Source organism: Metarhizium acridum (assembly GCF_019434415.1).
Source record: "Metarhizium acridum strain ARSEF 324 chromosome Unknown scaffold_141, whole genome shotgun sequence".
In the NCBI taxonomy this organism is placed as follows: domain Eukaryota; kingdom Fungi; phylum Ascomycota; class Sordariomycetes; order Hypocreales; family Clavicipitaceae; genus Metarhizium; species Metarhizium acridum.
Window position 1 is genome coordinate 1,475,789 of NW_027094020.1, and position 23,500 is coordinate 1,499,288.

A 23,500-nucleotide genomic window follows, 5' to 3' on the forward strand; every position below is an offset into this window, starting at 1 on the left:
GATGATTTGGGCCTGATCTCAGTGCTGCATCTTATGGAAGGTTCTCACCTACACTCCTCTCCTAGGCCCAGCGCCACGTGATCTGTGTCATTTGGCATTTTTTGTTTCTCCATGAGAGTCGGAATAAAGTCGGATCGAGCAAGGGTCGTTGCGAAAAGCACTCTAACCAAGAAGAGTAATTTTAAGTGGGGCCTGAAAAAAGCTCCAGGGAAAAGCTTCAAAAATTTCTTCGACACCTAACGCTGCAAGTATTCAGAATATCCCAGCCAGTTACGCCAGCGGCAAGTTCTACATCAAACATCAAGAGTTCACAGGAACGCTTGAGGACTTGTCCAATCTCCTCGGAGGTTGCATTCAATCTGTATTATCTAAATCTTTAGCCACGACTTCTTCATCAATGGCCTTCGGTGCTCGAGGCGGTCCCCGCGGCGGCGGTGCTCGTGGAGGCGGTCGTGGAGGCGGCCGTGGAGGATTTGGCGGTGATCGTGGTGGTCGCGGTGGTGCCCGTGGTGGTGCTCGAGGTATGGTATTCTCATTAATTTCAGGTTGCTGTTGTCCTCCATTGTCGTGACATGAAGGCTAATAAATTGCTGGTGTTTAGGCGGCCGTGGTGGTGCCGGTGGTAGAGGCGGTGCTTTTGGCCGTGGAGGTCGGGGAGGTGGTCGCGGTGGTGCTGGACGCGGCGGTGCCCGTGGGGGCGCTGGCCAGAAGGGTGGTGCCAAGGTTATCATTGTATGTCTCTATTCTTACATCGTCCTGGGATCATTCCCTCCGTCCAGACGGAAGACTAACCAGAACTCTTCGTAGGAGCCTCACCGTCACCCCGGCGTGTTCGTTGTCCGTGGCGGCAAGGAAGATGGCATCGCAACCCGGAACCTAACGCCCGGCGAGTCTGTCTATGGCGAAAAACGCATTTCTGTCGATGAGACTGTCAAGAATGACGACGGCACTTCCACAACAACCAAGGTTGAGTACCGTATGTGGAACCCCTTCCGAAGCAAGCTTTGTGCTGCCATTGCTGGAGGTGCCGACGACATCTACATGCGCCCTGGCTCCCGTGTCCTCTATCTTGGCGCTGCCTCTGGCACCTCTGTCTCGCACGTTGCCGATCTCGTTGGTCCTACCGGATACGTCTACGCCGTCGAGTTTTCTTCCCGATCTGGTCGTGACCTCATCAGCATGGCCTCCAGGCGAACCAACGTTGTTCCCATTGTCGAAGATGCCCGTCAGCCCGCTCGTTACCGCATGATTGTCCCCATGGTGGACGTCATCTTTGCCGACGTTGCTCAGCCTGACCAGGCACGTATTGTTGCCATGAATGCCAACTGGTTCCTCAAAGTCGGTGGCGGTATTCTTATCTCCATCAAGGCAAACTGCATCGACAGCACTGCCCCTCCTGCTGAGGTTTTTGCCAGCGAAGTCCAGAAGATGCGAGCTGAGGCCATCAAGCCTAAGTTCCAGCTTACTCTGGGTAAGTCACGACTCTTTTCTTTATCAGTCCAACCGCGAAGATCCAGCTAACACGAACGCTCAGAACCTTTCGAGCGTGACCATTGTTTGGTTGCCGGAGAATACCAGCGCTATAAGTCGTAAACGGAGAGCGAGAGGAACTTGGACGTAAAGTGTTCACGAGCTCCAAGTCATTTTCATTGCTGCTTGGACGGCTGACGGGGAATTCCCACCATACTACTACGACTTGACTTTTGGAGCTGTATCTGTGCATCGACGATTTTGCATGCCTGCTCAGGGATATCTGTTAATCTTTCTTTCATGTTATGCGATTTGACCGCATGGTTTTACCACGGCGAGAGGGCGTTCCGGAATGGGCTGGATTGTGTATGTAACATGCTTATGGGCGTCCGGCCAAATCAAAAGAATTACCCACACAACTTGCCATGGAGGATTGTGATGTCTGTGCAAGTACGACATGTCTGAAAATGCAACTAAAATGCTGTTGCCGCTACACAATGCCAAAAGTTGCATCAAAGCGATGTAGTTGCCGATGATGAAACCAGGGGTACGTGTATACAGAAGTGTCTATATCGCAAAAGAAATTCAAGAGTATAAAGACGAACTACTGACCCTGGCCTAGATGCAGGACCTCCGTTTCATGATGCTCATTCGAGGCTTGGGATCCCGCAAGGCCGTGACAATCCGCCCCAAATGCTCCCCCTTGCAGCATACCAAATGCAGGATAAGAACTGGGACAGATCAAAGGTAACATTTCAAGGCCATGAATGCCGATGTCATTGCTTTTCTTGGGAACAGGAAGACATCAAGTTACCATGTGTGCAGAGCGTTCACTGTTAATGCAGCTTGGACACCTGCCTTCATGATAACTACATGATTCCCCCATCTTATAGCCGATTGCTGTACGGCGTAGGCGAAGGTGAGTTTTTATGCCACCCTTTATTGCCCAAGTCGGTACAGTATAGGCGATGCACGGAGAAGAAAACCGGTTCCTGCCAAGGACAAATTGCGTCAGGTAACCTACATCCTCGGCAGCGGCCGCCACGAGGCCTTGCTTCTTCACGGCGATGTTGAATAGCCTACCGAGCACTCCGTACAGCGAGAGGAGGGAGTCATGACTCACTGCTAGTATATCAGAACAGGGTATTTGTAGCTCCAAAACGAGACAGGTCTTTGGCCAAAGTCAAAAATAGCGATTGGGGCATGGGTAGACTTGGCGTTTGCCCTTCCGTCTCCTATTGCAGCGGCGTCACTCCGACCCGAAAGTGGTTCATCTTTGGTAGCCGGAAATTCCGTGATAAGCTCATATTTTGAAGACGTCTGCGCCCGCCCCTGACACGGTCTGGCCAACATGTGAGAACTGACGGAATGCATGCTGAGGCCCGGGTAGCTTCCCCGAGCCAGGATACAGTCACCAAGCCCTACCAAATACGAGACAATGCCAGTCACCGGCCCTTCCTAATCATGTCCACCGTGTCGGAGCTTCTTGGCTTCAGGCATGGCGTACCGTAGTACTTTTTATACCCCGGCTTCTCGATGCTAATGCAACTAGCAATCGGCTATGCAAGCTTGTTCAAAGGTGCTCCGTCCAACCACGGCCCAACGGCAGATTGTTCCAAGGCCGAGGACCGTTTGACAGCATGGCGGCGTATCAAGCACCACTCTATAAACACACACTGGTGGCATATTTTGGCAAAATTCAGACCCCAGCCGGCTGTATCACCCGCTTTACGCGTATCCAACGTTGTTATGGGACCCGAGGGCCTACACTACGCTCACCGTTGAAATTTCCAAGAGGGTTTGAGGGAAGAATCGTCGTTTTTCAAAAGGGATCACGACGCGTTAGAGCTCGCATTGAATATAAACCCGAGTCAGAAGACTGACACGAGGACTAATTTTACGCAAGAAGGCACAGTGTGTGTACTTGGTGTAAGTAACGGCCAGGATCTTGAAATAAGAAACCCTCCCAGAACCTGGTTACCGGAACACGTTCCTTGTAAATGTGTATGTATGTATGACGTTATAAGGAGAAGGGGGTGGAAGCATGGGATGGAATAAACGGACGAAGGAGTAATAGTTCTAAGTTATTAGATGCTACACCTAACGCGCATCAGATCCGAGCTCGGCGCGTGTGAACCACGGCGTCATGTCCGGGCAATAAGAAGCCGGAACGGGGGAAGGGATAGATGCCATCAGACTGATTGATAAGATGATCAGATAAAGAAAATTTTTCCTCAACAAGGACAGGAGCCTCCGATTGGCCCCGCCACGATCCTGTTTACCCACGTTTCACATGGACCTACAAGGAACATTCCTAACAAGCGACATTGCAATGACAGGAGAGAGTCCTTGTTTCGTGGCCTTTCATCGGACCCGGTCCAGCGGATGGGAAATTATTAGTCAGATCCACGAAAATGTGAGGTGAGGAAGGCTCGCGACGCCGAAACGCCAGTGGCCGGCCCACCGAGACTGGAACGGATCAACAGACGTGGTGAATTCATGCTTTGCACTGCTGAGTTTTTCCGTCTTGGGAAATCACGTCAACACGTCAACAATTTAATTGAGCGTCAGCTGCACGAGGGCTCCATTTTTACGCTCATGTGACGTGGTGATGGATCTCGACACATGAATGGAAACCTGGGGCGATATTTCTTTTCGGCCAAAAGGCATGGGGCAAAAGTTTCTGCCTCAACGGATGGCCATTTTTTCCTAAAATGAAGACGCATCAGCTTGAAGCCGTGAATCAGGTCACAAAAGCGCCGTTAGAGTCCCAGACCATGGCGGGATCGCTGCATCGACGGATCAGCATCAGTCGAGACGGAACAAGACGGCTGGAAATTTCGGCTGGGAAGAACGCCATCGGGAAGAACTGGCGGGCTCGCACGGTGCTCGTGGCATGACATGTGTTGAACGGGGGGTGTGAGCATAGTAGGCTTCCCTCTCTTTGGCCTGGAACGAAGCAAGCACTGGTACCGTCAGTCGAATAGGAAGCGGGACTACCGCCCAGCCATTTACGCCTTCCTTCCAGAGTGCGGACTGCCATTGGCACGCGAGCCGGTTTTGCAAAGGCTGGCCCGAACTAAGAGCCAAAATGCGACGGGCTCATTGAGAATACGTATTTGTCTCGATAGTAACGAGTGCATGTGTGGGAAGCCTCCATTCTCGATCCGGGGATCAAAGCGGAACAGGCGACATGCAACATGCAGCCCGTTATCAATCGGCAGTCAGCCGTTGGTGGACTGGCTTGCTGGCCAATGACGGCCACCCCAACAGGTCATCAATGCATCATGTACCGTTGACTCCTTCAGACGAAGTTGTAGAATCAGGGACCCAGATGCAAGGCCATGTTTGCCAGCTGGCAGGCTATTTATTAACTGTGCGTGAAGTCCTGGGGAGGGGGAGCAAATTTGATCGCGATGAGAATGAGCTGTGTAGCCAAGTCCCTGCAATAAACAAGTGACACATTCAAGATTGGAGGTATGTGTCGGAGCTGATTGATAAACTTGTTCATTCCAGGTTTTCGAGCCCGGTCCGAGTTGGGCTTCAGACTGGACCTAGTCATGTGGCCGGTGTTCTGCCGGCTCCGTTGATCGGGGCAAGGGGAGGGGGGCACGTGGGATGCATCTGCCTCACGCACTTGGCCGCATTAGCTGCTTTGCTGCCTCATCACGTCGTAAGAGAGCGGCACGCAAAAGCTTCCCCCCATGGCTGTCAAACAAATTTATGCGACTTCGCACGGCTTGCGCGGTCGTCCCGGTCCAGCAGTCTCCGCGCGCGCGCGACCGAGATTAGTACTGATTGACGCTTGCTCCAGTCATGCATGGTGTCATGTCGTGCCTGATGGATAAGCACAGGTGTCATCTCGCATCGCTGGCGATTGATAAAAAAGGGGACACGATTAAGTCATGATTGATGCGTTGTGGGCTGCACAAGGCATTCTTAGCGTAACTGACATGGGAAAGCCAGGGGAGGCTGCCCTGTGGGAGTGCCCTGTAGGGTCTACCGGTGGGTGCATATCCAAGCTGTGACGCCGGGTCCAGCTGTCCAGCCATCATCCATGCTTCCAACATGAAGTCATCATGATCAATCCACCGGTTGGGCGAGGTCAATGTCGTAATCAATCTTCCCGCTTAGCTGTCGCACGCTCGAAACGTCCAAGTGCTCTGCAGTGGCCAAGGAACCAAGCAGGCTGCGCAAATAAATCTCGTCTGTCGCTTGCTGTACTCGGCACTCTGTAATAAATTAATAATTCATCAATGGAACCAAGAGGGGCTTCGAAGCTACCTCCTCCCTAGGTACTCCGTAGTAATCATGGCCAATTGATCCATCGACCACGGGCCACAGGCTGGCCGTAGCCGTTTCTCAGCCTGCCGGTTGCACCGTCCAGCACAGTGTCGAAACCTACACACACCCTCATCAATAACGGCTGCACATGTGCTCTCTCCGGTGTCCGGCACACTCCCCCACTCGCACCCCCCCATCCCTCGACCCCCTCCCCAGTTGAGTCCTCGGAGGTTTGGAGGGTCGCCCCCCAGTTCTGGTGTCCCCCCAAATACCCTTCGTTTCCTCGTTCACTGCATGCCAAAGTCCTCGCGTCAATTCGACTCCAGATTCAATTCAACTTTCCTACTCCGTACTCCGTATAACCTTGGATCTCTCCTCACTCCAACGACCCGAGTCTCTCGGTCCCCAGTCTTCTTCGCCGCACTATTATCTCAACAGTCACACATTCCTTTGGTGATTGTCTTTGCGTTCCAAGTTGGATTGCACCAGACCTCCGCACGCCTATAACACGGCAAGAATACCTGACCCTTGGCCCTGCTTGAGTACCTGCTCGCGGCTCAGTCGGTGCCGAAGTACTCCGGGCTCAAGTACTCTTCCGGACAGCCGACGGCAGACAAATCTCTCGTATCTGCGTCTTGCCACCGCGCAGTTGCCAACACCGATTTGCGCCAACCCCACGCAGCGTCTTTGATTTCAACGCATTTTCCCTCTCCTACAATGACAGAGTTGGCGCAGATGCAAGACCTTGTGTCCCCTTCATCCGATTGCATCCCCTCGGAGCCCGATGCACCGTCCATTGCTCCCTCATTGACATACTCTGAGGAGTCGGAGGACCAGGACGAACCTACCAGTCGAGTGCAACCTCGCCAACGCCGGGCCTCGACAAGACTGATTGCCCAAAATGCCCGCGACATCCAGCGCATTACCGGCGAGACGACTGCCGAGTTTGTTGGTCGCTGCTGCGGCGGCGGTTGCTGCTTGATGGGAGGCTCTCGCCGTTCTGGCGTTGAATATGAGACCGTTCCACTGCCGGACAATGATGCATTCCGATCCCTTGGGCTCAAAATTGGCGACATTCCCACTACATTGACCAAGATTGTCGAGATGCCAGAGAAAACCATTTCATTCAAATCAATTTCGAAGCCCAGAAGTACCCCATCCCCTACAGACTCGGCCATTTCGCTTGGCTTCGACAGCGAACACAGACCAAGCGATGCAAGCCCCGCGTTGGACAATGCAGGTCTCAGCCAGACGCTCTCATCTATTGATACCACGATTCAGCCTCCCAGATTTGTCCAACCACATCCTCCTTACCACGTTTACCCAGCCAAGATTCATACCGCCCGGGAGTTGACCAAGGATGGTGCCGAGAAGCGAACGTACCATTTCGATCTTGACATCACAGACTACCCCGAAGAAGATGGCAATGATTTCAAAGTTGGCGGCGCCATTGGCGTCATGGCTCCCAACTGTGAACTGGTAGTCGAGGACGTTCTTGATACATTGATGGTGCCTCGGTTCATCCGCGACAAACCCATCATGTTGACCACAACCAAAGGCAGATGGCCAACCGTCTGGGGCGACGACAAGGCACGAGAACTCGTTACTACTCGTCGCGACCTGCTCACATGGTGTACTGATCTTCAGTCCTACCCCCCGACAAAGCCTCTTCTCAGGGTCCTCGCTGAGCATGCTGTAGCCGAGAACGAGAAGAAGATACTAATGTTCCTTTGTTCATCCGAAGGCCAGGGAACATTCTGCGACTTCCGCACCGGACCTCACATCACTGTTTCCCAGCTCCTCAACGCCTTCCCCAGCTCTCACCCCCCATTGGATGAGCTGTTGTCGTGCCTGCAACCGCTCATGCCGCGCTTTTATTCGCTATCCAATGATCCCCACGAGTCTTTCCAGATTCGCGACCAGAAGCGACATCGTCTCATCGAGATTGCCGTTACCGTTCATGAGACCAACGACTGGAAGAAGGGCTGCCGCACTGGCGTTGGATCTGGATTTTTCGAAAGACAGGCCCGACGCTACATCAGGGCGCAGGAGGCTGGCGAAAAGTCACCCGAGTTTTACATCCCCATGTTCAAGGGCCTCATGGCCAACCCTCTGGCGAAACAGTTCAACTCTGACGGCCCAATGCTGCTCATTGGTGCTGGGGTTGGCATTGCCCCGTTCCGTGGCTTCGTACAGCGACGGCTGAAGCAGGCAAACTGTGCCAACAAGGTGTGGGTTCTGCAAGGAATCCGCGACTCTCTAGTCGATGAGATCTACAGCGGTGAATGGGGTGTACACGAAGACGAAGTCAAGAGAGTGGTGCAAAGCCGCCGGGGCGAGGGCCGATATGTACAGGAAGAGGTACGAAACCAAGCCGACCTCGTATGGTACATTGCCAATTCGGTGGACGGTCGCATCTTCGTCTGTGGCAGCTCCAAGGGTATGGGCGAAGGGGTTGAAGACTCTCTTGTCGATGTCGCCATGTCCAAGGGTAACTTGGAGCGCGACGAAGCCAAGAACTTTTGGCAGCTCAAAAAGGAGGCCGGACAGTACATTGCTGAGACTTGGTAATATGTCAGCTCCCAGTCATGTTCATTTGCCCGGCGGGCTGTACACGGCCGTGGGTGTTGTGTTGTATTTGTATTGGAAACGGAAACTTGGCTGGGCCCGCCGGCCTTTTCTTTCCTCTTGTGTCATCTCTTTGGCTTCTAAAAAGTATGGATGGGCTATGCGTGCTAGAATATATAGTCGTCAGGTCGCAAAGCACAGGCCGGATACAGGTCAGCCTATATTCATCATGCATTATTCATGAGTGGCGTTATGACGGTGGTTTTTATGGGCAGATATCATGTGGCGAGATTTCATGTGGTTTGCCATGTTGGCATGAGACAGCAGAGGAAGCACATTCTGAAGCTGGGAAGCGGGCCATTTGGAATACCGCTGTGAGCATTTTGGGTCGGATGAGTGCTTCAAAAAAAGAAAAGAGAAAACTTGAGGTTTGGGTATTGGACGTTCATATGGATATGTATGGGTAAATGTGTAGAGCCGGTAGCATTCAATTGCAAAAATCGAATACATCTGCAGACCTCCCAGGCGAGAAACCAAAGGCTTGGTCAGTGATGTTTTTAATTTTTAACAAAAACACCGGTAACCACTTGGGGCGTTTTGGAGCTCGCCCGAGGCGTGCCGTTGAGAAATTAATGTACCAATTATACAAGCACATTTTCACTTTGCCGTGTTTATATTGCAAATGTACTGTAAGGTGTGTCAAAGTGGCCGCTGCCCAGTCCCGCTCCCGAGGAACACTTCGCAGTATATTTTCAGTACCCGTTGCGTGGCGGCTTTTCACAACAACAAAAGCTCCATCTTGAAAGTGGACGGATTTTAATAGGCTACAGCCGTCAGGGCGTTTCTTTCTTTCTCCTTCCTTCAATATCACAACCTACATCGCGATAGCTGGAGATCCGTCTAATCAATCCCCAAATTTGCCGCCCTCGCGGGGCTATGGCGGCTTTTATTAAAAATAAAGCTGCGCCGAAAGCGTGCAGCAAGTGCCGACATGGAGCCCTGTAGCTTTTGTTCCTTAATGAGAGTCTATGAATACAGTGCCACTGCAACTACTAGCCTCGTATAGTTCAAACTTGACTCGGTATCGGTCTAGATGGCCTGGCCTGGAATTACAGTGGGAGACGAAGAGTACTTGACTAGACAGTACCTGGCTACCGCGCTCTACGTTATAATATAGTATAGCATAGTAGTGTATCCTTCTTGGTGGGCAAATATACCCTGCTATAGACAGTCTGGTAGTATTATTAACTTGACTTGAATATTCGTATTGGCACGTATTGTTGTGGACTATCCCGAGCCTGCCTTCTTAGTGTTGAGAGCTGCAGGCATCTTCCTAGCAACTTGGCCTTCTAGCCGACCTCACACAATTAATTTCACAATAACAATAACATCATTCAAGAAGCGTCGGGGGCGGAAGCCCGTTACAGGCGGCCCCCGTGTGAAAAAAAAAAGAACAAAAAACAAAAAGAGAAAACACAAAAAAAATTCTAGGAGATTGAATAGCTATAGCTAACCCTGTAGCAGCTTCAATCAACTCAGCCGAAAAGCTTCGAATTCAGTAGCAGCAGCCTTAAGGGCCCGATTTCAACAGCTTCAAGAGGCCCGAATCCAGCTGCCGCAGGCAGTATCTCGCTTGCAGCGACCCCCGACGGGCAGCCTTGCGTCAATGTTACACCTATTATGGCAAGGGCTCACGTTGGCAACGGACCTGAGAGCCTTGGGCTTGGGTGCCATGAATGATTACTTTAGGGGGCGCCTCTGGTAATTTATCGCTTCTTACTACATTAGTTACTCCGTAGTTTCGAAGGACAATGGAGAAAAGATCAACATACCTGTGCGCGAGCGTCTTCCAACATTTGCAACACCGCCGCCGCCTCGACAGCCTCCGGACCGACTTCAGTATCAAGAAAGCTGTCTGATTGCGAGATGGACGCCCGCCCTCGGCGCTTCAATTTGGGGTTCTGGGACGCCATTTCTGCTGTTGGCCGCTTCAAGCTTGACCTAGCTTCTGACTGACGTGATGGAGGTGGCGCTGCGGCAATTCTCTGCCTTGTGCTGCCACCCCCGGAGCTTGAATTTCTGGAACTCATCCCATCGGTTGACCTTTCATCATCGTTCGCCTCGCCGGCAGTAATTGCCGGTGCTGCATCCCTGGGCCGCACAGTGGTCTGCTCGTCTGTGTCGGTGTCGCTAGCATAGACAACTGTAGCCTCGCGCCACAGAACGTCCGAGATCCTATCGCACGCTTCATCGCCCACAATGCGGTCAGGTAGCTCCTTTACTCTCTCATAACAACGCCGAGCAGAGCTTCGTCCTTCTGGAAATAGGACTAGCATGCTCAGGAGCAAAAATTGTTTCAGGCTGTCAGGTCGGCGGCGGTAAAGCTTTCCGACAGAATCAACCACCATACTGCACCAAGATAGTTTGGTAACATTATGCCTGAGATTGTACATGTGCATAGAGTAACTTGGGAGAATTCCCAGGATCCTACACATCACCACACCAAGGGACCAGATGTCCACCACCGCCGAGTAGCGCGCAAAACTTCTATCTTCGAATATTTCCGGTGCGGCAAACGGAGCAGTGCCGCATTTAGAGAGCAATTGCTCCGCATCTTTGGATAGTCCAAAGTCAGCGAGAACAACGACCAAGGGTTCCCGCGATTTAACAAGAATATTGTTCGGTGATATGTCGCGATGCGCCAACCCGTTCTCATGTATAAGCGTTAAAGCCGAGAGACACTGTGTAAGAACCAGCATACTTTCGGAAATCGTTATATTCTCTAGTTGGGACAAAGGCCCTCCCGGGATATACTCCAAGACCAATTGGGGGTATGGATCGTCGATAACATCGAACAGCTGTACAATATGAGGCTGTTGAGGTTAGAGCCATGACTCCATGAACGTAGAGGTATACTCACATGTATCAGGTTTTTCATGTTTTCTGCTTCTGCTTTCCATTTTTTCCGGTCTTTGTCAAGTTTAGCCTCTTTGTTGGCGCCCGCTCTGAGGAACTTCCTAATGGTAGCGTCGGTTGGCCTCTTTATAACATTCTCGTCGCCGGTGCTCACATCCCAGCAATGAATGACAACACCAAATGCCCCTTCTCCAATCTTTTTTTTTAAACAGATGGGGCCTTCTCCTGGTGTATGCGCTTCTGTTGCAAACTCCGTGTCTGGCCGAAGAGGGATATTTAGATCGTCCAAGAGGCCTTCCGCGGTCACACTCCCTTGGCAAAACTTTTCAACATTATCGATATATGATGGGGATGTGATATTATGGTTGATAGCCACGATCTCGAACTTAACGTTTTCGTGTATGTTGATAATGATATTTTGCTCCTGTAAAGCCTTTCTGTCCCCGCTAATAATCCAGTTAAAATTGCGTCGCTTACCTTTCCCTTTATTGTCGTAAGTTACCTCAGTTCCCATAAGGGAACCCAAGTCCTTCACGATAAATCGTCTTCGCTCATCAAAAGTTAAGCTAAAGTGAAAGTGGCTCAGACCCCGTAGATTAGGCAGAACAACATCACTCTTCCTATTGCATCCGAATATGACCCCATGAGACGATCGTGGGATCTTGCTGAATCTAATCTCGATGAAGGGCCTGCCATCATATGCAGACACTTTTGCGTCCTCTTCCTGCGTGGGTTCAGTTGTCTCCCTGTCATCACGCCCATACTGGAATTTTTTTGGCGGTTCATCAGATAGGGACTGTGACTGCACATAATACGGACTAGCCCTGATGGCTTCTGCAGTATGGCCGTGAGGATCGACACTGGGGTACACACGAGCAATGAGGTCTTTGACGTCCATGGTTTATTGTCCGATGACGGGTTGAGACGAAAACTAGGAGGAGGCATATTGCCACAAATAACAAATGACAGTCGGCTTAAATGGAGGAAATTTCACATACCCTGTCCAATCGTGCTGGCAATCCTGCAGCTCCTCGAGACTGAGGGCGGCTACGTGGCTCTCATCATTGGGCGTGAAATGCATGTTGGTTCTGAGATGCATTACGCGCCCATTTTATCAGGCTGTCTGCATATGCAGTAAAGTGTGCAACCTGGCAAGGTACCTGAGTATCGCACTGTATACTATAATATACTACAATATACCTTAGTATATTAGTGTATTCTTCTTATTAGGCTAGTGTATGTACTATGTTACGCACTGTATCCCAACCATGTTCAGGCCTCAGACGGCACGCAGGTTGCAAAAAAGGCCGCACACCCCGCACCCACAACCACACACACAGGTGTGCGGCCTCTTTCGCAACCCGCGTGGACGGGTATCTGTGGGGATCCCCCTCTGATTGTGCTCAGGCTCCAGACGGGATCTATCCCTTTGAATGTGTTAAGGTGCCAGTCAGGTATCGAATCCGGGTTTTAGCCAAAACCGTGCATTAAGAGGTACTTAAACCCAGCAAGAAATAATATGATGATAGAAGTACCAGTAATCCTGTGAGTCACAAAGAGCTACATCGCACATATCGCAGCTGAGTGGCTGACCTTATTGCCAAAAAGGTACCCGCCAGGTATCGCAGAAAAGTGGGGACCGATTTCTGGAGGGATGGGGATGTGTATCCAATAGGAAGCTAGATTCAAAAGGTACATTTAAGTCATTTATTAAAGTCCTTGAAAAACACCTCGTTACAAGTCACTACATCAGACAACATTACAGCCCTTACGCGATTACGTGGCCAGCGCTAGCGATTCAGTCTTAACACAATCAAAGGGATCGCGATGCCCTTAATCGCCGCCGGGCAGCTCGTCAATCGCGTTGAGGCTGCGAGACTTCTAATGTAGCCCTTTGTAACTCAAAGGAATGTTAGTACTTTAATCATAGTGTAAATTATGGGGGAAATTCATGTACCCCTAAAATGTGCGCTTCTAATTGGCTATAATCCTTGTCCCGTGACCTCGTTGGAGCCTTAACTGCTCTGAGGGCGATGGGACTACTAGCCCCTACCCCAAGTGCCTCAAGAACCAACACAAGTCCTGAGAACATGTACGACAGCCATTTCTGGTTGAGCACCGCAAATCCTTCGCAACAAAATGTCCCGTTCGCAGATGACGACCGTCAACGATTTATTCGCAATGAGCGACGAACAGCTCTGCGAATATATGAAGAAACATCGCCAACGTGACGGCTCAATCGAGCTTCCTGTTGATGACTGGACCGTATTATCCAAAGAAGAGCGGGATCGTCTTGCTGAAAGACTACGGTACGTTCTCTTTTTTCTGTTTCCGGATATTTTCATCCGCTTACGCCCGCGTAGATTAATACAGCGGGAAATAGCCGATAATCCCGCGGCGAACTCGCGTCCGCTTGACCTGGACAAGCTCGACGCGCTTCTGCGTGATGTAGCCAGCGGACAAGATTCCCCATCTCACGACCGACCGCGTTCAAGTGAAAGGGTAACTGAACCGCCGAGTGAAAGTCCGCAAGAGATGTATAAGCGAAAAGAGATGGAAGCGTATAATAATCTTGTCAATGATGGTGGTCACCCGCTATACCAAATTAACCTCCTAGAATCGGTCTCAAAAGACCCCAATGTGTATTTCGTGATCCTGAAACCATTTTGGCGACCGCCGCGATCGGACAAACCATCAGAGGCGGATTACCTTCGTCCTGAAGACGTACTACAAAGACAATGGCACCGGTGGCAGAATTTCCGAAAATGGCAACTTAATAACAGAGGGATTAATTACAAAGACGATTATGATGACGAGGCTTTTTCGGCTTATGTTGAGGACTTAAAACGCGAATATAGAGAGATAGGCTGGGACGAACAGGCAGCTAGGATTGAAGCCGATCCAAATTCTTTGAAGCAGCCAGGCGAGTGGTGGCATGCTATGCAAACACACTGCAACTGGCGGCGCCGATACCAGCGGGAGCTTGAATGCCATAGCTTCTCTGATTATCAGGGCGCTGTGAGGGCGCGATTAGCTCGGCATGGCTTCACGCGATCGTTCTATCTAGCGGAGGATCCAAAGCAACAGGATAAGTTAACAACATGGATCGAATACCTAGGCTTTGAGTACTGGTGGCTTGACCGTTATACTGCATTAAAAGAGCGCCTTAAGTTAAAGCATGATAATGCTTGGATTGAGTTAAAGAAACAGGGGGTAGTAAAGGATAACGAAACTCCGGATTTCATTCGCAGGGGCGCGTCTGCCCTACAACGCCAAGTTGATGAAGACCGCGCAAAGAAGGCTGCGAAAGATGCAGAATTAGAAGCGGCAAATGTTTACCATCAGACGCAGCAGGATCCTAATCGCCTCAACATTTCCATGAAACGGCGCGTGCAAATGTTAGCTAAGGCTAGGACAAGACTCTCAAACGCACGAGAAACGGTTGACTCTATCGTGCGGCGGAATGATCTTCTTCTTGAGTTTGTTCGTGGAACATTTGACTATGATAATGCGAACCAAGATGTAGTCAATCAGGTGAATCTTTTGGAATGGGCTGTGGAGGAGACTCCCTCAATCAAGGACGAACAGAAAGCTGGGACCTTGGGGGGAGAGGCCATGAGGAAGAGGAAAGTTTCAACCGAAGACGGCTGCATAGTAGAGACAAGCTCCAAAAAACAGAAGTCACACGCTTCAAAGTATGGCTCACAACCAAACAACAGCAGAACCGGCACGAGAGACAGAAGATCTTTACGCAGCAGAAATATCGCATCATCAGACATGAACCGACAACTTGATCAACAAGGCAGTCACTGCATGGCGCAGGCTGTGCCTTTGACCGCAGCCGAGGCGGAATCTGTAACCTTAGGGAGCAGGCCACAAAAGAGGAAAAGAGTCGCATTCAAAGATGGCTCTTCAACGCAGCCAAGGCCCAAGAGACTAGAGTCAAATGCCCGAGGTCACGACTCGCAAACCAGCAACAGAGTTCTACGAGTACGGAATCACCCAGCAACTGGCGCAAGTCAGCAACTAGATCAGCATCAAACTCAAAGCGTCCGGGACGCAAATTCCAGCAGCCAGTCACCTGGGCTCAAGGTGCCATCTCAGGAATCAACCCAAGGATTACGTCGCAGCGCTCGACTCAAGGCCTTACGTCGCGGACCAGATTACAGCAGCCAGTCACCTGGGCTCAAGATGCCGACTCAGGAATCAACCCAAGGTTTACGTCGCAGCGCTCGACTCAAGGCCTCAAGTCGCGGACCAGACTCAGTTAGCAAGACGAAACCCACACGTTCCCGTGGGAAAAGATGTATTAAATAGAAGCGCACTCGCAGGCGAGGGCATGTTGTTACAGCTCAAGTAGGTATATAAAACGAGCGGCCAGCAGGCCAGGTCGCTATCTGTATGTTTAATGAATTAATGACATGGTCGACCATATGATCAAATTGACAGATATTCTCTGGTTCTCGCCATGGTGCGCAGGTGCAAAGACGGCATGGCATGCTGGCAAAGGTAAAACGCTTCGCGAAAAGTTAGTCGCACAACAAGGTACTGTCTACATCTACCACTAGCAAGCCAGGCTTATCCCAGGGAGCCGCATTGCCGGGCGATAAAGGACATGCAATAGACTGATGGCGCTGGAAACCTTTGTTGGAAAATCTACTTGGACCGTTTCGCCTTTGTCTTTGAGACCCCGTGCCTCCCGTACATGCCATATGCATCCACAAAAACAAAAGAGAACAATGCCTACTCGGTAGCCTCTTCTGTACCCTGCCTGGCGCCGAGTGTGGCAAGGTTCTCAGTCAAAAAGGAACTATGAGCAGAGAAGTGTCTTGACTATCACAAGCCTGTTCGTTCCTATTATGAATCTTTCGGCAGACGGGCCTTGAAAACGTCGTCTTGAAATAAAGAATCTAAGATAACTGCCTGTTGCGCCTTGAGCAGGGCCTCTTTCCTTTTTATTGTTGGGCTGCAGTTTTGTTTGAGTTGGCAATATCAAAAGCCTAGACTTAATCGTGAAACCGCCCTCGGTCTCGACAAGGGTCTCGTTGCGGGGAACAGATTATACTGTACAGTAATGATGCTCTTGCCGCCCTCCGCTGCCACCCCCACCTCCGTCGCATTTTGACGACGACCAATTGCTGACTGAATGCTTTGGCAGCTTCGGGCCCCCCGGCTGTGGCATGCCGTCAGGAAGCTGTGGGGTCACTTAGTACTTTTCTTTACCCTTCTCTTCCTATCAACAACAATGAAAACCGCAAAACCCTGCTTACATTAAATTATGGGGTCAAAAAAAGAGGGGGGGGGGGGCGCCAGGGAACCGTAACTAACCACGCAAGACACCATGAACGCATCGCGATGCGTCAGACACACTAGCCGATGGAGCTAGCTAAAAAATGAACACTGTGAGCTAATTTATTCTCATTGCGGAGGGACCTTGCTTACATACTTGATTTGTTATGTGGGTTCTCAGACGGCCTCGGAAATCAAGATACGGCTCCTATAGTATTTCCGCAGTGGTAATCCCGTTTGGATCAAAGCATATATTTCATGCCCGTATCCCACCACGGGCACTGAGTAGTAGAACCATCTTGCAATTTGCACACTCAGTAATATATTTCACATAGAGCTTCCTCATCACGACAAACCCCGTACACACCGGCCACACACAAAAACCCTCACCTTACTCCGTACCTACTCTGTACTTTGATACAACAACAAGAACAAAAGCCAGCTCCTCAACAAAAGAGAGGGAAAAAAAAAAGGGGGAAAAAATGTCTGCCGCCAAGCTCTCCGCCGACCTCCTCATCCAGATGGCCAAGGCCCGCCGCACCATCTACGCGCTGGACAAGAACCTCCCCGTCTCAGCCAGCCGCATCCGGGAGCTCGTCAACGAAACCACGCTCCACACGCCCTCGTCCTTCAACTCGCAGTCCAACCGCGCCGTCGTGCTCTTGGGCTCCGAGCACGACAAGCTCTGGGACATGACCACGTCGACGCTGCGCGCCATCGTCCCCGACGATAAGTGGAAGCACACCGAGGACCGCATGGCCATGTTCAAAAGGGCCGCCGGCACCGTCCTCTTCTTCGAGGACGACGACGTCGTCAAGAGCATGCAGGCCGCCTTCCCCTCCTACGCCGACCGCTTCCCCGGCTGGGCCACCCAGAGCGCCGGCATGCAGCAGCTGCTCCTCTGGACCGCCCTCGAGCTCGAGGGCCTCGGCGCCAACCTGCAGCACTACAACCCGCTGATTGACGACAAGGTCGCCGCCGCCTGGGGCCTGCCCAAGAGCTGGAAGCTGAATGCCCAGCTGGTCTTTGGTGGCCGCGCCGCCGAGCCCGGCGACAAGGACTTCAAGCCCCTCGAGGACCGTGTCAAGGTCTTTGGTGCGTGAAGAGCACACACGTCCAACGGGGTTGACCCTGCGAATGGGCTTCTGGGATTTTGCATAGCGTGCTCTGTAAAATGAGACGGCCTGTACGTTGGTGGGAGCTTTGGTTTTTTATTTGGTTCTGGACTCGGAGGAGTTGGGTGGCGCATCTGATTGCCTTTTTTCAGGCTACTTTGCTATTGTCGTGCTCGTAGAGCCGGGCTCCATTGTCACTGTTTTTTTTCTTTCTTGTTTCTTCTCCGTGGCGCCAGGATCAAGATCAAGATAGAGATAGAGATAAAGAAATAGACGAGAGGCCTTTCCGCAAGCCCTGGAGCCAGTTGTTGGTACATTGATACGTGAGAGTTCATATAGTAGCAGTCCCGTTGTCTCTTCTCCACGCTGTGAAACAGAATCATAGATATCAGTGTTACCACATGGATATATGGGTCTTCACACCGTAGTAGTTGCATTGTTTCATCTTCACAGCGTAAAAGACCCTCGTAGATAACCGTTGAAACCTTTCCAAGAGCTCTGCAACCAGTTGTCATTACATTGATATATGAGTATTCATACAGTAGTAATACCTCGACGCAATATGCCAGCTCCAACTCCCCACGCAGAATTAACCGCCTTATCAACAAGCATAATAAAAATACAATCCGTGTTCCCGACTTAGTCCTCCACGATTCGTCCAAGGGCTTGTCCCATCTTGATCGTCTGCCCTTTCTCCACTGCCCAGTGCCATCCGCTGATGGGCTTACCCCCCTCTTCCTTTTCGGAAGGCGCCTCGAACACCAAAACGATGGTGCTGCCCAGCTGGAATCCACCCATCTCCTCGCCTCGACGGAGGGCGTGGCCATGAAGAACCGAGCTGGCCTCCTCGTACGTGGCCTCGGAAAAGCCCATGTACGGCTCGCCGCGTTTCGCCGCCTCCTCTGCGGCATGATCGGCAGCCGTGTCCGTCAACAGGCTGTTTGTTCGCAGCTCGCGGTCAAAGTTGATCTTGATGGAGCCAACATTTGTCGCCCCGACAGGCACATAGCTGAAGAAGCCGTAGCGCCAGCGGCCCAGCAGCACCACGCGCTCGTTCAGGGTAAACAAACCGGGAAGAGTTCGCTGCAGGTATGGCGAAACGCTGTACAGCTCTCCGGCAAAGTGACGTCGTCGCTCGACGACCCAGTTTGTCGGCGAGTGGAATCTGTGGTAGTCGCCGGGAGCCAGATAAATTACGGCGTAGTAGAGTGATGTGCTCTTGTCCGCAGAGACGATATCGTACCAGGGCTTTTCCCCAAGGGCTAGCTCGGCCCGAACCTCGGATACGGCCCGGGCAGAGACTTCGGTCGACTCATCTGTTGCCGGGCGAGGTTTTTGAGCATCGGCCTGGCCGGACAGCAGATCAGGGAGGGTGTAGGAAATGCCATTCATCTTGGCAAATTCTTCCTCCTGCTTGACAATTTCCTCATCTCCATGGGCTACGCTGCCACCCCTTCGGGCAGATGCGGAGCTTTGGCCAGAGGCGATGCTGGCCGTGGGTGTGTTTTTGCCCAGCAACGCATCGACGCTATACGTCATTCCCTTGACCTGCTCAATATCTCCGCCCTCAATTCTTCCATACTGCAGGATTTTACCGTCGGACGGGGAGAGCAAGGCGTGGCTGTCGGGGTCGAGAGGTCTCGCGCCTGGCTTGAGTGTGCGGTAGAAGAATGCAGCCAGGTTTGGGTAGGCGTGTAGGTCGGGTTCGGATACTTCGTCAAGGCTTTTGGGTTTATATTAGCCACGGGCAATGTTCCAATGGCGAAGTGTTGCCACCCAAGGAACTCACTTGACGCCAAATATGTAAGAGTAAAGCTTGAATCCAGGCACGCGCAGGTAGTACGGGATTGTCAGTTCGTTGAATTTCCCCCAAAGCCGTGAGATGGCCTTCAGGGGTAAAGTTGACATTACTTGAACTTGCCTGGAGTGCAAATTTTTTGTTAGCCTGGCTCTGGAGGAGAGCAGGGATGCAAGGTGACGATTTTGCATACCATGGCCCATCGGGTCGAATCCTCTCACGCCGTTTTGGCTGGCCGCCAGAGACACCACCGTCTTCCTGTCGTCGCTTCTCCTGCTCTCTCGCAGTGACTTTGTAGAATTGCACCAGGCCGAGAAAACCGATGCCCACGCCAACAGGGATGTGGTACCAAGTTATCTTGCTGTTCCGCAGGGCCTCGCCCAGGCGCTGAGAGAACCTGGGGCGTCTGGCATATCGCGACGAGAAGTTCCGAGCAGCAATTGGTGTTTGAAGAGGGTATCGGAAGCTCAGCAGGGGCTTTGTCACATGCTGGTCTGCGCAGCTGGAGCATCGTCGGCGAATATTGGCCAGGGCATGTCGTCGCAGGAGCTGGCCGGAGCCAACCCCCAGAGCTGCCATGATTGTGGTCAACCCAGAGGGCGAGGTACGGGAATTGTCAGATGCCGAGTGCGAAGCTATGTGGTTGGCATTGAATTGGATTGGGGTCCCAGCGGCAATTCGCGAGGACTCGGGAGAGCTAGTCTTGGACAAATGCACCTGACGTGTTCACCAAACCTGGTGCCTGCGAGGTTGAGAGGAGCGGAGGAGGAGCGGAGTGGTACTTGGAAGTGGAGGTACCCGTCAGCGACTAACTTAGACGGCTAGCCCACTTAGGCCCATGACCAAAAGAACAAGTATTCACGAGAGTATAAGCGTGTTTTTTATGAGGATGGTAGTGACGGTAATGTGATAATGATGATAATTTTAATGATTTTAATGATGATAGTATCAATATAACCCTAACCCCAAGGGAATTTTTGTAAAGAGGTGTGAATGTCAAGCTAAAAGCGGTACATGTTTAAATCCCCACTGTGGGTCGGTGCCGATTGTTGTACCCTTGCCTTGTTGTATCTTTGCGGACTTTTCCCCAAGACAGCGCCCGAGTTCTGGATCTGGGCCTCAAGTTGCCAACGGGTAATTGAATGTGGCCCAGAAAAAGCAGCCACCGACGGTTCATAGTACAAACCAGACAACACATGCTGCACTCGGGTGCTTGAACAAGATCAAATGCGTCACTTCTTTAAAACAAACGAACAAACAAATCCATTGATTTCGATGACTAAATATGCCGAGTCGACAACCATATTAAATTCCGGATTCTAACTTCATCTCGGCTGTGCAACAAATAAACAAGATAAACAAAACAAAACAAATAAATTCACAAAAAACAAACAAACAAAAGAACAAAACAAAACAAAACAAAACAAACAAATAAACAAATAAACAGAATTCTAAAAGAGGCATCAAATGGAGCGGGTGCTAGGTAACTAGGTATATATCCAACCACGCAGCGGATAAAGGCAATCTAGATTCGTGCCTGGAGCAACGTCAAGTCGTATATGTCCAGGCACGATCCTGCAGTGCGCGGAAAACCTCAAGCCTGGTCTCATGAGACATGCCAGCCGCACTGTATGTAAGCGTGACTTTCTCGGATAGATTGACTTTATCAACCACGACGGCATTTAACGGATCTGGGTCCAGTGCTTGAATTTCATCTCGTGGCATCCAGATAACATGTATTTCTTCCAAAGCCGCTGCTCTCTGACCAGCAGCTTTTGCCAAGTGTCGAAGGAATAGCTCACGAACAGAATGTGGGAACTCGAAGAGCTTACCGAGAAGCCCAGGCTTGTTCTCGTAATGAAAAACCCAGGTAAGCCTCTTCAGTTTGGGACCCAAAATGTGCGCTGCGAATTGCGTGACAGCGCCACCGAATTGCAATCGGAAGGGCGGATTCAAGTCCCTATAGTGCAAGCTAAGGTGTTCCAAAGCCGTACAGTCAGAAAGGTTGAGTGTCTCAGGAAATCCAAATGAGCAAAATACTAGACTGAGGGCCCGGAGACTGTGCTTGTGTCCGTCGAAACGTATAGAGAAGGGGATGTGTGGCATGAGTTGCCGCTTGTAGAGCAAGGTCAATTCCTCGAGGGCGTTGGGAAATCCTTCGAGTGCCCTGGGTAAATCAAACAAGTCCTCGATACCTGTTATGGAAAGTGATGTAATGTTGCACTCCTGCCCGACCCCCCGAAGCATCTTGATACCGTTAGTAAACATGCTCGTTGTTGGAAACTGAACCATGCGTTTACTCACCTGCTGATCTCCGTCCTCCCCCTTTTCCAAAGGGTCCGTAAGGCGTACGTGCAATTTCCTCGCTGACGGTGGCCATTGAACGGAGTATAATTGACCGAGTTCCCTTATATGATCCACTGTCGTAATAGTAACCTTGACCAGTCTTGACATGTCTTTGGCAAGGCCCAACGTTCTAGGAATCAATGTGTTGGACGTCTGCGGATCTGACGAGGGAGAGGCGAGAATTCTAAGCTTTTCCACATTTGGAAGGGCGGAAAGGATGTATTCAAGACACCCAAAGAATTCTTCGCCCTCAGCAAACTGGTCTCTCTCTATGAACACTCCAAACTCCCGGCACTGGTTACCCAGTTCAGGTTTTCGCTGAAGCGCTTCGTGGAGACACCGGAGGCAGCTGAGTGGGTTTCGTCGGAATATGTCGTCGAGTTCTACGTAGCGGTTGTGGTTGTGGCGTCCAGGGCTGCCAAGGCTGAATGCGAACAAATATCGGAAGCGGATCTGTTCGACTATGCTGGAGAAACGGCGACAAGTCAATGCCAAGTTAAGGATTGCTAGGCCATCATCCGGTTGCTCAAAGGATGAAGTCCCGGGATTGGCCGGAAAACACCCTTCTGCAGCGATGACCAAGTCGAAGATCTCCTTCAGAATCTCGGGTTGGAGATCTTGAATGCCTGTCATTATGGTCTTGTGTATGGTCTACAACTTGTCGGACCAGCAGACTCGGGTGAAAGGGTGAAAAGGTCCTACCGAAGTAGGCGAAGCGAGGGAGGCAAAAGGAAAACTGGAAAAGAGATGTTGATAGTCGTGTCTTTACTATCATTGTTTTGCATACAACCAGATACTGGCTCATCCTCTTTATATATTCCATGACGGACTCGTGAGACCATGAACTGAAGACTGGACATGGCAGCATGGGAGGGATAAGTTCAATGAATGTAGATGGCCTTATGTGACAATGAATGTTGTTTCAAGAGCTATTCGTAAACGTCTAGTTCGGTCCTCTTTGCTCGTGCCCTGAACACCAACAGGCTAGCCACTTGGCTGGAAACAGATTGAAAGATATTGGACTGGCCTCTCGGTCACACTATTCCTCTGAATGTTGGTACATATGTTGTTTCGCGACTTGCGGAAATAAGGCTTGTACTCCAAGCGCCTGACGTTACTTCAATGAGAACACAAAGGATGAAAGCGCATTCAATGTGTACCCGTGGGAGTCGAAAACTGTGCCCGTGACCTGTGTCTTTGTTGCCGAGGCGATTGTTCCCAAGAGCTCTGATTTGACATGTCAGTATATAATATTGAGCCAAGTCCAAGTTCGTTGAAAACAGTCTAGTCCTTGCGATATGGTTTATCTTTGGCCCCGGTGTTGAAACTTCAACCCGGTACAAAGCATATCCTCCCACCCGGGGCCAGCTAGTAGTTAGTTACCAGCTCCCTACCCAGGTATCTTACCACAGGTATGCGATGGCATCTATGTCGAAGGGCGCAGCGTGTATCTGGTGATGGGTCAATACATGGTGAATGTTGGTAGAGACTGCCCAAGCGCAGACTGCATGGACTTATGAAGTGACTACCTAGGTACCTACCTACGCGCGCGGCCCCTGAGTCTGGTGACAGCATGACTATTATGAGACAGGTCCTAAATCATCACCAGCTATTAGAAGTCTCATGTTTTGAGTAAAAAAATCTGATTAGCTGTCTTGTGATGGATGATAGCCAGAGGATACACATGTAGTCACCAGAAAACCCCTTGGCGCGC

The 23,500-nt window shown here is 51.0% G+C and overlaps 7 protein-coding genes across 7 annotated transcripts; 4 read left to right on the forward strand and 3 right to left on the reverse strand.

The window, feature by feature from the left end:
* Nucleotides 1–139: 139 nt before the first annotated feature.
* Nucleotides 140–2,070, forward strand: NOP1 (Small subunit processome complex component). Its single transcript, XM_007816728.2, has 4 exons — nt 140–521; nt 602–732; nt 808–1,471; nt 1,535–2,070. Exons 1-4 carry the CDS (start codon nt 398–400, stop codon nt 1,591–1,593), a joined length of 978 nt encoding a protein of 325 aa, XP_007814919.1. The 5' UTR covers nt 140–397; the 3' UTR covers nt 1,594–2,070.
* A 3,975-nt stretch (nt 2,071–6,045) lies between these two features.
* On the forward strand, nt 6,046–8,962 carry J3458_009110 (uncharacterized protein). Its single transcript, XM_007816729.2, has one exon. The coding sequence runs from the start codon at nt 6,472–6,474 to the stop codon at nt 8,323–8,325; it is 1,854 nt and encodes a 617-aa protein (XP_007814920.1). The 5' UTR covers nt 6,046–6,471; the 3' UTR covers nt 8,326–8,962.
* A 566-nt stretch (nt 8,963–9,528) lies between these two features.
* On the reverse strand, nt 9,529–12,309 carry J3458_009111 (uncharacterized protein). Its single transcript, XM_066119581.1, has 3 exons — nt 11,243–12,309; nt 10,155–11,195; nt 9,529–10,097 (listed from the first exon to the last, which is right to left on the reverse strand). The coding sequence occupies exons 1-3, from the start codon at nt 12,134–12,136 to the stop codon at nt 10,089–10,091; spliced, it is 1,944 nt and encodes a 647-aa protein (XP_065975376.1). The 5' UTR covers nt 12,137–12,309; the 3' UTR covers nt 9,529–10,088.
* A 999-nt stretch (nt 12,310–13,308) lies between these two features.
* J3458_009112 (uncharacterized protein) lies at nt 13,309–15,827 on the forward strand. The gene is made up of 2 exons (XM_066119582.1): nt 13,309–13,547; nt 13,602–15,827. The coding sequence occupies exons 1-2, from the start codon at nt 13,378–13,380 to the stop codon at nt 15,553–15,555; spliced, it is 2,124 nt and encodes a 707-aa protein (XP_065975377.1). The 5' UTR covers nt 13,309–13,377; the 3' UTR covers nt 15,556–15,827.
* A 736-nt stretch (nt 15,828–16,563) lies between these two features.
* Nucleotides 16,564–17,935, forward strand: HBN1_1 (putative nitroreductase). Its single transcript, XM_007816732.2, has 2 exons — nt 16,564–16,640; nt 16,709–17,935. The coding sequence occupies exon 2, from the start codon at nt 17,010–17,012 to the stop codon at nt 17,628–17,630; it is 621 nt and encodes a 206-aa protein (XP_007814923.1). The 5' UTR covers nt 16,564–16,640; nt 16,709–17,009; the 3' UTR covers nt 17,631–17,935.
* A 212-nt stretch (nt 17,936–18,147) lies between these two features.
* Nucleotides 18,148–20,208, reverse strand: PSD1_1 (phosphatidylserine decarboxylase 1). The gene is made up of 3 exons (XM_066119583.1): nt 19,634–20,208; nt 19,432–19,563; nt 18,148–19,365 (listed from the first exon to the last, which is right to left on the reverse strand). The coding sequence occupies exons 1-3, from the start codon at nt 20,017–20,019 to the stop codon at nt 18,282–18,284; spliced, it is 1,602 nt and encodes a 533-aa protein (XP_065975378.1). The 5' UTR covers nt 20,020–20,208; the 3' UTR covers nt 18,148–18,281.
* Nucleotides 20,209–20,716: 508 nt separating this feature from the next.
* On the reverse strand, nt 20,717–23,496 carry J3458_009115 (uncharacterized protein). The gene is made up of 2 exons (XM_007816734.2): nt 23,328–23,496; nt 20,717–23,237 (listed from the first exon to the last, which is right to left on the reverse strand). Exon 2 carries the CDS (start codon nt 22,417–22,419, stop codon nt 20,989–20,991), a length of 1,431 nt encoding a protein of 476 aa, XP_007814925.2. The 5' UTR covers nt 22,420–23,237; nt 23,328–23,496; the 3' UTR covers nt 20,717–20,988.
* Between the last annotated feature and the right edge of the window lie 4 nt (nt 23,497–23,500).